The sequence below is a fragment of the Vanellus vanellus genome, assembly GCF_965231255.1.
Source record: "Vanellus vanellus genome assembly, chromosome: 25".
In the NCBI taxonomy this organism is placed as follows: domain Eukaryota; kingdom Metazoa; phylum Chordata; class Aves; order Charadriiformes; family Charadriidae; genus Vanellus; species Vanellus vanellus.
This window is the reverse complement of record NC_138930.1, coordinates 799262-816277: the sequence shown is the minus strand read 5'-3', so window position 1 is coordinate 816277 and position 17016 is coordinate 799262. Positions and strand designations below refer to the sequence as shown.

Here is a 17016-nt window from a genome sequence, read left to right as displayed (position 1 = left end):
CTGAACTTCTAATGAGCAGGGGTGAACACTGCTTGACGGGTAAAGATCTTCCTTTTCATTTGAGAAACACCGCTCTCTTTGGAGGGCACGCTTGCTCTTTTGCCTGCACCACCACATATCTTGCATAGATCCGGCAAGAAGCTTTGGAATGATCTCAGTTCTTCTTCCCTTTGCTTACAGACTGTCTAATTCCAGCAGTTAATCTGTCCCATAGGTTGTTTCACACTGCAATTCTGTATTGACGTGCGTAGCCCAGGTAAGTAACGAGGTTTGCCTCGTTTGCTTCTCGGGAGCCTGGCAGTGCTGTGCCTGCACGCTCACAGCTCAAAGTCTGTACAGAACAAATGCTCCTGAGTGCGTTCTTCCTTATGAAAGCATTCAAGAGATCAAGGTGGCTTAAAGGGCTTTGCTCAGGATGCCCCAGAGTGATTCTGTTTTCATCACTGATAATAAGTGTCTTTTAGATCGGTGTTAGCCTGTGCATTTGTAACCACGCTGGGTTGTGTTCCTCGTCTGCCTAAGGTTAGATTTCTTCACTCGTCTTTTCTGTAGCTCTTTCTAATAGTGCTTTGAAGTTGTCTGCATCAGATTCATGTTTTTTTTGTGTTTTCATTGAGGTAAACACATGCGATCAGGATAACTCTCTCTTCTAAGGTAACTCCTTAGGAGCAAACTTTGGATTCTTTGGCTTTCAAATATAAATTCACCAGTCTTTTGTTTAAGGGTAGCAGAGAGCTCGAGTGAGTCACCCGTGGTATTTTCTTTTTCTGGGTTAACTTCTGCCTTCTTTGTAAATTAACTTGAGATTCCTTTTCCAACAGTGTTTCAGATACTTAAACAAGCAGTACTGTATTTAATTTTGCTCTGTGAAGAATTGGATTTGCCTAATGAAAAAGAGCTAAGTGCAAATAGTGGGGAGTATGAAAGAAATGGTATTTCCATTCATATTTTGACTTATCCACAAGGAAAAGATCTGATACTTCTGTTTGTGTTGAACTTTTGTACTCAGATGCTATCCTCTGTCTGCTAGTCCCCATTCTAAATCTGACGGAGCCTCGTGGTAGCGCTGCGAGGGGACCGTGACTGTGTCAGAAGGGTAGATCCTAGCTTCTCTCCCATGGTTTTCCTGTTTCTCGGAGTGACTCACTGCCGGTGGCAGTGACTGGGGCTCTGATTCGAACCCTTCCCTTCTCATCCCTCAAGGCAAAATGTTGTTTGGTCTAAGCTGTCTAAAAATACGGCAAGAAGAAACATTAAAGAGGAACTTGAAGCCAGCTTGGCGCTTGAGACATGAAAATGGCTTTTAAGAGTTCCGTGGCATTAAGTTCCCATTTCTTTGTGCACTTACGTACTAATTGTGTTCTGAAGAATTCCTTTGAGCTGCAGCCCCCGCGGGTGCCCGTGTCGACGGTTCACCGGTGGCAGCGTGTTGGTGGAAGGAGTGGCGTAGGGGCAGCAGGCTCAGGGCTCCCGTTCTGCTCCGTGGGTGTGGGTGGGCAGGCGGGAGCAGAATTAATCTGCAAGCAGGAGAAGGAACTGGATCAGATTTCTGAGGTCTTTTTGTCATTGAGTGCGTGGTAATTCACGATCAGCAGGTTTAGCTCTGACTGTTCCGTGCATACCTGTGGTTTCCTAGCTATCTTCCTTTAACGGAGAAAATTTAAAGTACAGTAACAAAGACTGAAACACAACAGGAGGAAGTGCTTGCATTTGCTGAACGTACAATGGATTGTTTTCACCTCTTGATTGCAGATACCGGTGAACTGAGCCCTTACCCACAGCTCTGTCAATCCTGATTATTACAGAGCAGTTTGTTGTGTTTTTCAAATTGGAAATTGTCAGCTAAAGTGCTGGTCCCATAAATTTCTAAAAATCTCAAGCTGTTAAAAATTGAAAATTGTGCTCTGTAACCTCTAGGCATGATGAATTCCACAGGAATTCCAGACTGAACCTGCCCCTTACCACCTGGGCTGGATAGCAAACCTTTAAGCAAACTGGTATTAATATTGAAACTGTCCCTATAGCTTAATCAGAATGACTTGTGGTATAATCAAATTGCTCACAAGACTTTATCATGCTACGTAGGGAATCGGTTTCATTATTAAACATCGTCTGCTCAGCCATAAAGGACCAAGTCCAATGTTTTTTTTCATGCTTGAGTGTCATCACTGAATCTGTGTGGTTACTTTGCTGTTTCTCAGCGATGCTTGCAGAAGAAGATGACTGAAGTTATTGAAGGTAGAAACCTTATCCTCCTGTTGTTTGGGTTCACCTTACGTTCTGTCCCAGCTACCACTTGGACCGGGTGCTGGTCTGCAGAGCTGGTGGTCTCCTCTCCCGGCCTTTACCCTTTATGTTGTCTTTAACACAACTGCGGGTTACGGGAGCCTCATCTTGGTGATTCTAGAAAACGTCTCTGCTTGGTTGTGCGTAAGCAGCTCTACAGATTGTGCTTTGAGATAATTTTTTGTAGTTATATAGGATAGTGACAGGGAAATGAAAAAATCCATTCCAGTGATTTTTTTTTTAGGGGGTTTATCCTTGCACTATTTGGTGATGTGGTTGTTTGGGGTATTTTTTTTTTTTGTGGGTTTGTGTTTTTTTTCGGCCGTATTGCTCCCTGAATAGTTATCATGGCACTGGAGTGCTTCAATTAATTCTGTGTGACAAATAGCCCATCTGTAAAATCCGTCTAATTACTTTGCAATTATATTTTGAAGCATAATCCACTTGGGAAGCTTTTTGAAATTCCTTGTTAGTGTTTGGTACCTCCTGGTACTAACGACCGTTTTCTGCGCTCACGGGGATGTGACGTGTGCCACGCACCGGGGTTCGTTTCGGTATGATGTCCTAATATGACTTCTGTCATTGAGTTCAAGGTCGCTGTTTTCCATGATTCTGCATTCTTTATTTTGTAGCACTATGAAAAACTTGAGTCAATTCTCAGTTCTTGAATTTGGTGGTAGCACTCTGCTTGTTTAGGTGTTTTTTTCCTAAGTAGAAATTTTAAAAGTGAATAATCAGCAAACGTCCCAAGCTTGGTTGTCACAGGCTGACAGGGAAGGGGAGAGGTTTTTTTAAAAAGCTTTTTCATCTGTGACTCATGAAAAGAGAGTTTTAACTCTATGGTTTGAATCTTGGACAGTACTGGAGGTCACTCTGAAACTTTAGAAAAAATAAGTATTAATCTATGTAACTGGAACCCTTTTTGACTGTTAAGATCAAAAGTTGGTGCCATTGATGAAATTTTTGTTCACTGCTGGCCCTGGAGTTTCTAGTACTCCCAAGTCAATTTAGTTGCTGATAGTGGCCTAGTTGTGGTGTTGTTGGTGTTTTTTTTTTGTTTTTGTTTTTTTTTGTTGTTGTTGTTTTAACAAATGCTAGTGGGCCGCTTGCATGCTTCTGTAATAGAAATGATCTTAAACTGGAGAGCTCTGACTTGCTTTAGTGGTGGGAACTTCTAACTTGCTGGAGTATATTTGGTAAGAGAAGTGGAAAAAATGTTTAAGAAAAAGTTTGCTGTAACGGTTCACTTGCAAAGTGTGGGCCTCTCTGTTTATCGTTTTTTATTGTTACAAGGACAGGATGGGATGTGGAAATGAGGGCGCTTTGGCTTGCAAGGAACTTGCTGATTTTCATGGTTTTCCGTGACGGAGCTGCCTGGAGGATGGTAGGACAAGCGCATACTGAAGGCTGTTTCCACTTCTCCTGTTCTCATGATGGGTATTGTCCTGCTGTCCTCAGGCTCACACAGATCTCGGAAACCGGCCTTAGTCAAGTTTTTCTTTAGCTTTTTTTCTTGGAATTTGAGTGTGTAAGCCAGACAGCAGCCTTCTCGTATCAGAGCATGAGCTTCTCATGAGAGCTATTACAAACTCCATGTTAATCGTCCCAGAGCCCTGATGCAACCGCTGTCTTCCTGCACGGAGAACAGAAGGATATTTTGCAGTACTGAAGCTTTGGCGGGGTGGAGAAGGTTGGGTTTGATGCCGTCCAGCGCGTCCTCTGCTGCCGCGTGGCTGGTGCCGTTCTCCTGGTCGGACAAGAAGTGCCTTCAGCGTCCTCTGGCATCGAGGCAACGGATGGAAGGGTGCGGGATGCAGGGCGAATTCTTGATGCCTCTAGCTTCCTACTGGTATCGATGCTTGGATGTATTTTGGGATATACGCTAGCTAGAGACCCCCCATTAACCAAGGCGATCAAGTATTCCAGCTTTCTTATTTCCGTGTTTGTACTCGGACTTTTTTAGTGCTTCGTTCCGTGTAAATGGTGACAGGGCGTGATGGCGCCCACCAGAACTAGGAAGGAGCTCACGTGGGGGGCAGCTCACAGCGGCCTTCTGGTGGTTACTACCTGTTGTGCGACATCTGTGCATTAAGGGAATGTCTCTTCAGCTGTTTTGTTTTGGGTTTCTTGAGGGGATTCATCCTCTTGGTGGGGCCTAGAGGACAAGACTGGGAGTCACGACATCCGAGTTTTGTCATTAACTGTGTTACTGATGTTCTTGGCGTCTCCAGACAGAAGATCTGTAGTTTTTGGGTTGCCCATCTCTAGGTCTGGACTGCTCTTCACTTTGACCTCTTCAGAGGAATTATGTCATGCAAATTCAATGCATTGTCTCTTACCATCTGACCATTGCTCAGGCGTAGAAGTTTACAGTTCCTTAAGCAGTTTTCCTTCGTTTTGCTAATCAGGGCTGATCTATTGTGCAAGAGTTTTCCTAAGGAGTTAATGCTGTTTTAGAGAAAGGCACTGCTCTGCAGAGAATCCGGCCAGTAAAATCTGGTGTTGTCGAGACATGAGATAATGTAGAGCAGGCAGGGAGAAATTCTGATATTGATTTTACCCTTCATAAGTTACTTTGGATGTGTAAGTAAAGCTGTATATTTGCTACAGCTGTTACAGGAATAACTGCTTCTGATTTCCTATTGAAAGCTGTTACAAATAGGGGGGGGGAAAGGCAGCAAAGAACCTGAAAAGTCTGGTGAGAAGAACAGGCACAGTATTTTAAAGGCACCAGAGGATATTCATGTCTCTAAAGCAGTCTCTGATGTTGACCCTCAGATCAGCAAACCTCACCACTGCTGTTCAGGAACAGCTGAGCAGTAGCTAAAGTTAGTCTTTGGAGAAAGAAAAGAAAAAAAAAAAAAAAAAGGACATCCACCCACCCCACCCCCTGAAGAAGAAAAAAAAAACAACAACAAAAAAAACCCCACAAAAAACCCCGAAACAAAGCCATTTGTAGCTCTATATAGTGTTTGAAGAAAGCCTTGTAAAGTTTTTCCTGTTGCTTTGTCTTCCTTACAGCCTCGCACCACCAATGTCTCTCTGGAGCTGGAAGGCGGGCGCATCTTAGAGCAGGTTGATGGAAGTGGTAAAACAAACCTCATTGCAGGTCTCTTCTCCCCACTGCTTCGTTTGGGGATTGGGATGTTGTAGCACAGGCTTAATTTATAATCTAGGTCCTCTTCTTAAATCCACTAAGACAAGAAGAAAAGCCACGAAGGTTATGATTGGGAGGAGGAGTGAGGCAGGCCTATTTTTAAGCAAACCCTTCAATTTCTTCTGTTTTGTGCAGTGGCAATGAGTGGAGCCATGATAAATGTTTGTCTTGTCTCTTATTACTTTCTTCTTAGATGTGACTTAAAATTCATAGGATCTCTTGTGGACGGCCAGTGGCATCAGAGAACAAATTAAAGGAAGAGAAAAAAGCAGCCGTAAAGCCCAGAGAGGAGGGCATCCCCAGGGACGGTTGCGTAGCCATCGTGCTGAAGCATAGGTCACTTCATTGCTCGCTGGTGAAGCATTTTACTGCATCTCTTCACAATGGGCTTGGGGTCAAAGTCTTCATTTACGCATCCCTGTTCGCAAGCTCTGCTGCAATAAATCACGTGGCTTGGGAGGAAGAAGTCCTTGAATATTTTAATGTCTTCACAGCCTTTTGTGCACAGAGCCGCTTGATGGGTGGGACGTGAACGTTGGGCTGCCTGAGGAAATTCATCTGCAGTCCTTTGTCTTCAGGAGATGTAACGCAAAGCAGGTTTTGCTTAAATAATGGGACCTCAGCATCAACACTTCACTCGTGCGTTAGCGGGGCCAGAGCACCCACCAGGAATGCCGCTGCCTCTGCAGCCACGCTGGTGAGCCGGCGTCTGCCAAGGCAGGCCGTGATTAAGCAGCCTCTAATGAGGCTCCAAGACTGCAAGTGGTCGGCAGGCTGTGTTTTGGGAACCCTGGTGCTAACGTTTGGCTAATAAATCAAGAGGCCTGAGGCCAGTATAACAATATTAATTAGGATGCTGGGGTGCTAGCTGAGGTTTTTAGCTATTTTTTGCTCCTGGGCTTATGGACTATAAAGCCTGAGTGTGGATTTTATGGCGTAGTAAAAAGAAACACTTCTGCTTGTAAAAGAATGAGACTGCAGTAAATCTCTGGTGAAATAAAGCCAGTGAAAAGGATCTAGGTGATCCCGGGCTTTTGTAAAGAGTATTTATTCTGTTAGCAATTAATTAAAATGGTCTGAAATTTTTGTAGCTTAATGATCTTTTCAGGTAGCCTGGCGTTAGTTCTGCTGGTGTGGGAACTATTCTCTGGGGATGATGTTTCCTGGTGCTTCCCTATGGAAAAAGCGTGCGCCTAGAGGCATCTTGGTCGCAGTCTCTTTTTTCCTTTTTTTCTTTTTTTTCTCTTACAATTTGCCAGGCCATGGGAAGAGGCAAAGATTGGGTTACCAAAATCCGCTGGCCAGTCCACTCCAGGGGAAGTTGCCTTCTGCTCCGCCGCCCCACCCCGGGGAGCCGCAGCTCTCATCCAGCACGGGCTCGCCAGCGAACGTAAACCGTGTGCGTCCCGGCGTGACTCCCTCTTCAGCTAAAATAAAAGGGGAAATACTTTTTTAAACCACAAAGTGCTTAGCCTCTGGCAAATGATTTCATTCAGTCTGGAAGCCTGTGTCTTGTGAAGGCATTTGTGTGCCCGCAGTTTGTTGGAGGAGCGGAGGCAGTGGGCTCGTGGGGCTCTGCTCTTCACCCAGAAGGTCCCCTGAACGCCAGGGCTTTGCCTGGTGACACTTCACCAAGGGGTTGGTGTCGGCCTCTCCACCCGGGGCTCACCGGGGACGTCATTGGTCCCCCGTGGGTTCCGCAGCCTGTGCATGCGAGCCCCGCGCGGAGCTCTCCTGGCATGGCTGCTGCCACCAGGGACAGAAAGCAAGAGTCGCTTTAATTTCGCTTTCCATTACAAATGCAGAAATAATTTTGTCCGCTGAAAGGTCACTTACTTTTAAAGGGACTCTGACTCAGAAATGACTTTTCAGAAATACTACTTGTAGCAAAGAGTATCTTCTCAATGATCAAAGCTGGCGTATTTTAAATTGCCGCTTCAGTTTGTGCGACTGAGTTTTTTCTGCTTGGCTAGCTTGCTCAATGAGAATGTGTTGGCCAGTTGCATTTACTCGGCTCTCATGCTGCGGGCTTCTGGTGGCAGACAGAGTCACAGGAGACAGAAAAGGGGCAAAGAAAGATGCAGTGAAAGTAAAGACAGCATGGATGCTTTTTTCTTGCTTCTCTGGTTGTATAGGTTGCTTTTACCATCTCTTTTTTTGTCTATTAAATCCAGTTGGAAATTGATGTCCTTTGGGGTTATGGAGAATTTAGTGGGAAAAAAATACTCAGAGGTTGCTTTGGAGGTTTTGACTGAGAAGTCAAAGAGGTTCTGCACTGAAGGCAATGTCTTATCGTGAGGTTAATCCCTGCCAGAACAATACTCTCGCTTTAGCAAGCATGACTCTGAAATGCCATCTTGCTAGCAAAAGGGAGAATGCAGGACAGCTGATAAGTTCTTATATTTGTTAGATTAATAGTATTAATGCTAAAAGGATACTATATGGTTTGACTTTTGTGCATAGCAGTGGCAAAAAGTGTTAGTGCACGCCGAACATCTGCTGTGAAATTAGGGAGACATCAAAGTACGGCGGGATGGGAGATGTGAGCACACTCTGACCCTGCCAGAGACCCGCTCGTTGCTCAGCATCACCGTCAGTACTCCGTGGAACCGTGCTCCACCTACGTACTGTATTTTCATGAAAACAAGTGATTTGGGGGGAATTGATTGCCATGAGTTTGCATGGAAGTGCAGAGTCTTTTTGTATATTAGACAAGAAAATTCCTCGGGCTAAAAACCAGCTGTGTGTCTCCTGCAAAAAATCACAGATGATTGTGATGATCTGCCAGACTTCAGCAGCGTTTGCAGTAAGGCGGGAGAGGTGTGTTTAATGTAAGTTCACAGGTCTGGGTGAATTCCAGGTGTGGCGATATTTGAGAACTCTGTTTCCCAGTAAAAACCTCTCTTCTATAAAGAGGCAGCAGGCATTTCACAGGCTGACGTCTGTTTACTGATCTCGTAGCTACGTTTGGTTGTAGAAGCGTGGTGGGTTTTTTCTCCCCTTTCATAAAATTTAAATGCGTGTTTCTTTTCCACCCTAGGACATGGTGCAGGGTGAAGAGCACAGATAAAGAACCTTCCACCACTCCACAGCCTGTTCCACCTGCCCTGAGGACTTCATGCGGCAGGACGCAGGCTGATGCCCTCAGCACACCCTGCCATGGACGGGGGGAAGAACTACCCGCAGCACGAGCACCAGCAGTCAGGCAATACGCTCTACAGCATCCCCGGCCTCCGCTCCCAGCTCGCCGTGCCGGCCATGGAGGTGAGGGCCCCAGCGGCTTCTCGGGGAGGGGTGGGGAGAGGCTCTTTTGAGGGTGTCACCAGAAGGGGTCTGAGCCTGCCGGATCCGGGGAGTCCTCGTGCATGTGTGCAGGAGCTATTTACCAGACTTTCTAGGCAGCTGTCCAGGGGCGTGCAGTATTGATTGGGAGTGCTGGAGCGTTGAGGTGACGGCTGTCTGCTGCTTTTGAAGTGGGTGGAGGAAAACAAGGCTGTGATTAAAACAACGCCTCTTTAAAGCTAGTAGGTGCCAGGCTGCTCAGGAAAGGACTAAAGAGTTTATGCAGAATTGCGAGCTTTGTTTCTACCCTAGCTCGTCTCTCTGAGACGTGCTAAACCTATTGCTGGATCCAGCTGTGCCTTTTTTGAGAGTGGCAGAGATGAATAGGGTTGTATTTGTTCCGGTACGGCTGCTAAAACAAGACCGGGTCACTGATGTATTTGTTCTCAATGGGGCAAAAAGCAAACCTCTACCCCAAAATAGCTTATATGTTTCTGCAGTTTTCTGTTTCTGTTTATAACTCTTGTTTGGGTTTTGTCACATGTGGGCATACAGGTTAAAAAAGGAGGTCCATTTCACCAGGCGCATGTTACTTCAAGCATGAGGTATCATTGCTTTGGACACAAAAAAGGACAGATGAGAGACCAGTCTGTAGCTGAGTAATGAGATACTGTATTCTTTCCATGACTGTACTGGTACACGCTGAGCTAAAAGCTTCCCGTTAATGTTAGAGACGGTTTAGGGAGGTGGGTAGACAAAAAGAAAAGGAGGATGTTTTTCAGGTGTTTACCTGTGCAAGGAAGCCAATTTCAAGTTAATAGGTTGGTGCTCACTTTCTGCAGAGACTGAGGTTAAAGGGTCAGAAGAGGGGACTGACCCCATTGTCCTTCTGGGGACGGTAATAGGAAAGGAGGTTCAAAAGCTGAAACTGGGGTGTAGCACTAGATTTCTTCTGTGAGAGATGAAGAGCCGCCTCTGCTTATGGGAGGCACTGGGCGGGAGAAAAGTCATGAGCCTGGCCTCAGACCTGCAGCTGCGGGTCATTGTGCCAGTCCTCTGCTGCTTTAACCATTCTGGTTTCTCCTTTCAGAATTCCGTGCTGGCTGCCGACTCGTGGAGTAGCTGCTACCCTGCCTCTTTCCCAACCTCATCTTTCCCAAGTGAAAACCAGTGAGTGCTGTTCTCCTTTGTATAATTCCCCTCTGCTCTTGCACGCCCCGTGATTCAACTGCTTCTTTACTGTTTTCCTTGTTTACTTTATTTCACTAACTGATGGGGAAATAATTGCATCACACGCTGATCTTGTGGCATTTCATAAACGGCTACATCTTGGAAAAAGCAGCAAACAGCTTTTTTTTTTTTTTTTTTAAAAGATAAAAACTCTGATTTCTGGTAAACCTGGAGGCTGCTATAAGGGAGGAACAGCCTTGTTTTAGCCTGGATTTGTTACACTAATGGAGTTCTTAAAAACACCCCATTAGCACAATCTAGCTGAGCAAATACGTCATGCAATCTCTGGCTTTATACAGATGGTGCAGACAAAGAAGAAGGTATTACTGGTACCAGGTGGCAGACTTATGGGTGAAATTAAGTTAAAATCTTTTGCTGTGTAGGTGACTGGAAGATGACTAAATACTATCGTCTCATGTCTGTATTGAAAAACCATGCACAGCCCCTAACTGCGCAACCCAGAGTTCATCAAGAGTCATGACTTTTTCCTCTGGTTGTAACTGATGTTCTTCGCTGATAACCTCATCCCGTGAGGTGTGAGGTGATGCGTACGGGCTCGTGTGAGAAACTGTGACTGACTTCTAAGTAAAGCTGCCTAGTGTACAGCTCTGTTCAGCGCTGTAAAGCGGAGTTGTGGTGGGTTTCAGTAACCTTTACGTAGTAACAGTGGCCCTGTCTGATGGGAAAGACATCGGCCTCGTGCTTTCGGTGCAAAAACTTTTCTAGATTACATGCCCAAAATAGCATTTGAAAGAAAGAAACATTGTTCTTCCTTCTCCTCTTTTATGATGAATCTCCATGCTGGATCAGAAGGTAGGATATGACAGGAGATGTTTGGGACAACATAAAGTGTCCTTGTGCCACCTCTGAGTGCCTTAGATTGGAACTCTGCTGGGAGTGGGAGATGCTGATTGTTGGGAAGAAGGTTTGAAGGCTGATCGACAGCTGCTTTGGTCTCTCTGTGAATACAGGGAGTGGCACAGACATACAGGATGTGTATTTATTTAGGTCAGAGGTGGGAGGAAGGGAAAAGACAAGAAACAGAATTTGATATCATGAGCTAATAACTGTGTTCCAGGTGCTTGAGGATTTAGTTTAACCTCCTTCCTAAAAGGATTTTAGCATCTTCATGGAAAAGCAGAGAGGTCCGTCTTCGTGAGTGTCAACGTTCCAGCCTGGCTGGCAGCAGTGAGAATCAGCTCTGCAGTTCGGAGGGATGAGGCGGGTTTTGTCTCTGTATTAGTTGTGCTGCTTGCTTCTCGTGTGCCTGGTCCGCCCCAGCCGGCAGAGTGAGCTAGCCAACAGCGGTGGGGTGGATGGAATAGGGCAATTCTTGGCGTAAGATTACCAAGAAGCTGTCCCACAGGTGCTGAACGGAGCTCTGCCTTGCTGGTTACTCCCCAAAGCGAGAATTTGAGAGGAGTTATCAGATAAGTTCGGTATCTTTGCTCTTAGCTAGCCTGTCTGTGATTGGAAGAGGGTGTACTTTTTGAGCTTGATTCCTGTAAATTACACTTTGTGAATCCTCAGGAGAGCTATAACAGAATTTCTGTTTTGCTGTATTGAACCACAAGATTAGATTGTGTTTATCTGTTGTGTTGGTTTTTTTTTTTTTTTTTTTTTCTTCATTGACCATTTGTTCTGATTTTGCCCCTCACTTTCTTCCTGTTTAGTGCTGCTCATGTCAGCTCTGCTGGAAACCTTATAGCCTTGATCCTGCAAAGACATGCCTGCATTTAACACAGATGTAAACTTGTTGACTTTGCTATAGTTACTTTTGGAAATGAAACTCATTGTAGTAATTGTTTGCTAGAGAATGATTTAGCCAAGGCTGCACTTTTAGCTTCCTGTTTTTTCATATCCTGGTAATTGTAAAAATTACCTTTCAGGTGAAATTTTCCATATCTGTATATCACAAAAAAGTCTCTCCTTTTGTATTTGAAAACTGCAGCTGAATCTTTTTTAGGTGCATTTAGGGTTAGGGCATTACAGGTAGGAATCCTGAAAGGGATGGAAACATCGAAAAATGAGGTTTTTGAAGGGAGTTGTCCATGTAGTAAAATAGAAGAATGCAGATGGCATTAGACTTAGTACAAGTTTCTCTTCAAAATCTTTGCAGAAGAAATCTCATTTGCAATTGAGTGTGTTTGGACATGGCTTATTCTCATAGCAACAGCTTTGTCCTGAAGCAGGTTTTTCCTGTTTCTTTTCAGTAGTTAACTTTCATGCTAGAGGATTTCTTTAAAACATACCAAAGCTTGCCTCTTTGTTTCAGATTTTCTTAACCTGAAAAATGTAAACAGTGTATTAATCCTTGCTGGAAGAACAAATGAGGTTCGGGTCCCCTGTAGGGAAGAGCTGTAGCTCAGTTCACTTCGAAGGCAGTTACCCCTGAAGAGTTGGGCTTCCTCAGCAGCTGGGGGCTCAGTGCGTTCCTGCCTCAGGGAGATCTGGGCCAGTCCAGTTGCGCTGGTGGAAGTGGTATCACGTGTCTGCAAACAAGTATTTCTCAAAACCTGGAGCAAAGCTTTCTTCCCCAGTTTCCAAAGAACACACCACCCTATTTTCCTGCTGTTTTCATGCTCTTTTCTACTTTGCCACCTGTGTGTGGAGTGTTGCTTACTGTAACAGTAAAGTAGGCTTTGAAAAGCATGAATTGGTGGAATGATGGGGAAGAAGAGTGCCGGACTGATGCTGAGGCAGCCTGATCTTCCGCTGGCCTGAGATGTGGAGTTTGTGTCTCTGAATGGAGGGCTGTAACATTGGAGCATAAAGCCTGGCCAAAATACACATAGGAGGTCTGCAGTGTAGTTGCAGCGTGGCCCCAGAAGGGCTTCTAATGCATCGGATGCATTGATGAGCAGCTGGTATGGAGCCTGTGAGGCAGGCACAATATCACAGTAGTCTAAACAAGTGTTGTTCTAGCAAGTGTAAGCTATTGAAGTGTGGAGACCCATCGCCTGGGAGGGATGTGCGTGGCATTGCTCACCTCTGAGATGAGGATTCCTGTAAGAGCCTGTCCGCACTGTGCCTCTAGGTCCTGCTGCTGAAAGTCCTGAGCTTCAGAAAAACTGAAGGAAACTATCAAATTCCTTACCGAAAAAAAAAAAAAAAAAACAAAACAAACCAAACAACCCAAAATCCAACCAAAGCAACCCAACACAAAAACCCCACCCAACAACACTGTGTTGGAGTATGTGAAGTAGCCCTACCCTGAGACCCACTGGCTGGACTGACATCAAATTATTTGGGTGAGTCACATGTCAGCTCAGGTTTGCCTTGTACCAAACTCTTCCACTGCTGCTAGGTTTAGAGTGGGTGGCAGCAAAAAAAGCAGTCTCACTCTCTAAAGTAATTGCCCGAACTTGATAAATCCAAAGATGCTCCCCACCCAGTTTGTAACGTCCCGGGACTCAGGGATGAAAGAGTTTCTCTGCGCTGGCTGCTTTATTCCTTAAAGAATGGTAGGAACCGTCTCTGCAGTAAGTGTTGGTGTGTGTTGGGTTCCGAACGTTGCACACCTTTATGTACTTTCCTTCATGTTTTCCTACAGGAGAATGTCCCTCTAGTTAGATTTTTAAATATTCGTTTTCACCACAGCTGAATTTTTGGGCTTGGTTTTATTGTCTTGTTTTGCTGGTGGGCCCGGGAGCAGACGCTTCATTTTTCTCCCCGGTGAAGGACATGGACTGGGACAGCACACGTAACCTCTTAATGCAACAAAATGCTGATTTCATCAAACTGAGCTCTTGAGCCAGATTCCCTCTTTCTCTTTTGGGACACAAAGAGAAGTGGGAGACCAGCATTCCGTCCCTTCTGTCTGTGTGGTTTCACTGGGTGACTACCCATCCACGCAGCAGAGTGGTGGTGACGCTGGCTGAGTCGCAGTGGAGCATTCCTCTCCTGGGGGCTGGTTCGAGCCAGTGCAGCCTCTTCTGTCTGAAGAGCACAACACTTCTCTGGTCTAAACTTCACTTTAGTGCAGAATAATTTCTCTGAGAGCTTAACGACTAAATGCATTTAGTCATTTGGGTCGAAAAGGTCTGGTTTTATTCATCAAGAAGGTCAGCATTTGGTTTTCTGCAGCCAAAAGGAGTAAAATGACTCCAAACTCTCTAGCATTAACTCATTAAACTCTGATCTCAGTGCTGAAGAGATGAGTTTCACTGACTAAATAATAAGCATATGTATTTAGTTATTATGAAGTTAGTAATTGATGTAGGGCCTTGATTGCTTCAATAGCCAACCTCAATGGCTGAAGTGAACCAGAGACCTGAAAGGGGCTGGTGCAGCACTTGCCCACGGCCGTTGAATGGGCTGCGGTTGTGCGTGTCCCGGGCTGTCTCCCGCGTTCAGTCACAGGGCTGTTGGCTCTGGGGTGGGCCACCTTAGCTGGAGCCTGGCTCTCCGTGGGCAAGTTGAGGGTCTCCACAGCAGGACATGGACTTGTAATGTTGATGAGGGCAGATGTGGTTTTCTGTTTCCAGGACACACAGTTCCTTCTTTGGTGCTGCGGCTCCAAGTCAGATCTTAGGATAAGAGTGCAAATGAGCAGTTTGTGTAAATCCAGTGTGATTGAACCCAATATAAATTTCCTTACTAAAATGATTTTTAGTTACCCAGTGAACACCCTCGGCCTCAGAGGGGAAGCTGTTGACCTGGAGTAGCTTCCATGGGGCAGTTTACCAGTAAGTCCTGGAGAGGCTGAGCAGGTACGTACAGGACAATCTTGCTATGAGGTTGTTTTCACATCTTTGGTAGTACAGCAAGGTTCCCATGCTTGATTCTTCCAGTTAACGCTTTTTTTTTTGCAGTTTAATTTGAGCTAATCTGTCAGTGGCTTTACGCCAGCTCTTCAAATGAGGGTGAATATCTTGAAGTTCTTATTGAAAGAAAGGTGAAGCACAGCACCAGGGGTACTGAAAGGACTTTGGCAAGCGCTGCATACTTGGTGGCTTTCCTAAGAGGATCTCAAAGCAGTGCGCTGAGTTGCTGTTGGCTCTTATTTCAGACTGGAAGAAGAAAGTGCATCTCATATGCACAGATTTGAAAACCAAGATTAAGGGAAGCAAAATAACATACCAGAGCTGGTCATTCCGCAGCAGTTCAGGCCAGGGAGGTTGGGGCTGTCTTGGTCTGCTTCCCGTTACCTTAACTGACTCTTCTCCTGACCACGAGGTGCTGGTGAAATAGGAGGCGGTGTTCACTTTTCCGGTAAAAATAGTTTTCCCCTTCCCTGGCTAGTCCGTTAGCGCTGGCCAAGCTCTGTCCTCGTGCAAGAGAGACAGTGAGACCACCGTGGTTTCAACTTGAAAGCAGTTTAAACAAGCCTTTTCCTGTGTGTAAATACAGTAATTCCACAGAATTTATGCACAGATTTTAATTTGCCTCAATAGATTAGGAGGAGCCAAGAGTCAGTGGTGGGTTGTGAGAGCTGTTACGTGCAGGTGTGCTAAACCCACCTCTGCCTTCGCACCGGGTTCGGTCGCTGCTTCCGTGTGCCTCTGCAGCGGGTAAAACACTGGTGGTGCTGAAAAGATGGAAAAAGGGGAAAGAGGGGGACGGAGCTGTTCCTTTCTAAGGTATTATCTTTAACGATTAAAAAAGAGCAGGAAAAGTGTATTTGGCAGAGTGAGATAACTGTGTTTGCACATAAATACATATGTAAATGTTAGCGTGGTGTATTAATGAGCTGCTAGCCACACATGGCACTGTAATTGCTTAATAATACTCCGGCAGTGCAGTCATTCCCTAGCTCCGCTCCCGGGTAGTATTTCTTTTTAAATTTTGCTTCTCCCTCCCCCCCAGTGCCTTGTTAAAGTTTATTGCTGTGGGCTCTGTAACCCTGGCATTACAAAGAACCTACAACTTGCCGCAAGAGGAAACCAGTCACATCGGGTGAAACGTTTTCGTGGTTCCAGCATGCAAACGTGTTGGGTGGCGATTGCCCAAGCGGCGCGAGCGCACGGCCCTTACGGGAAAGATTACGAAGCACATTCCTTGCTGCTGCCGGAGAGGGAAAGGGCTTGCGTGTGAAATAGCAAAACCAGAAGACGGCCGTGTAATCGAGGCCGGAGGCTGCTCCTGGGCAGGAGGAAGGGAATTGTCTGCCCTTTTGCAATTCTTACCTCCTCCCCGCTCGGAGGAAGCGGTGCTGGGGGAAGGGAGGCAGGAGGAGGCGCTGGCATGGGCCCTGCACGGGCGGGAGCCCACGGCAAACCTTCGCTTTTTGCACTTGTTAGTTCAGCAGAGATCTTGCTTTGCAACTAGGTATGGTCGGTGACATCCGTAATTCATCGCAGTCAGGGCTAACGGTGCCGCTTAGGGCTGCGTGACCCTAACCCTTCCATTTCTCTCTGCTTTTGAGACCTGTGAGCAGTACACCTCCCTGCCCAGGCTGCGCGGAGGGGGGTGTTCTCCTTCCCTGTCTGCGCTACTTTGCAGAGCTGTTTCAGTTTTATGGCCCAAACTAGCGTCTGGGTGTGATATTTCCGTGAAACTTGATGCTTGTCCTTACGTAGTGTGATTGTCAGGTTCCATCACACCCGTCAAACGCTCGGGACATCTCGGAGACTTAATTTTTCTTTGTTGTCAGGACTGAAATATTAGTTAGTCCCGCAGACCATTTTTATCTGTTAAATCCTTCCCAGTTTACACAAATTGCCAAGAATTGAATTCTTAATACAGCTTTCCAGACTCTTACGCTACTGAGTTTGGGAAGTAGGGTATAACCGGTACATGTATTAATTTGCCCAGATAGCTCTTCTGGATAAACACAGCTTTTTTTAATATCAATCTCCTGTATGTGTCATCCCATAGTTGCAGCTTCACCGCTGATGATGGAGTCTGAAGCAACCTGAGAAATACTCAGGACTGACAGGAAATAACTGCTTTTCCCATTTCCTTACAGGCAATATTTTAATTCCCCTCACGATTTTTATATGAATTCCATCAGCAGACCACATTTCTTGGATACAAACTATGCATCTGTGGACCCCACTGACTTCTTACCAAAAAATGGTGATTTTCCTCAGGTAAGTACATAGCTACTGATGGCTTTG

At 45.6% G+C, this 17016-nt stretch overlaps 1 protein-coding gene across 1 annotated transcript in view; it reads left to right on the top strand.

Annotated features, from left to right (window-relative positions):
- Nucleotides 1-8602: 8602 nt before the first annotated feature.
- Nucleotides 8603-17016, top strand: part of SBNO2 (strawberry notch homolog 2) — a gene marked incomplete at its 5' end in the record, with an annotated part of 52026 nt that continues 43612 nt past the window's right edge. The window contains one exon of the mRNA XM_082495334.1: nucleotides 8603-8707. Within this exon, the coding sequence (XP_082351460.1) occupies nucleotides 8603-8707 (105 nt within the window). The remainder of the gene's footprint in view (nucleotides 8708-17016) is intronic.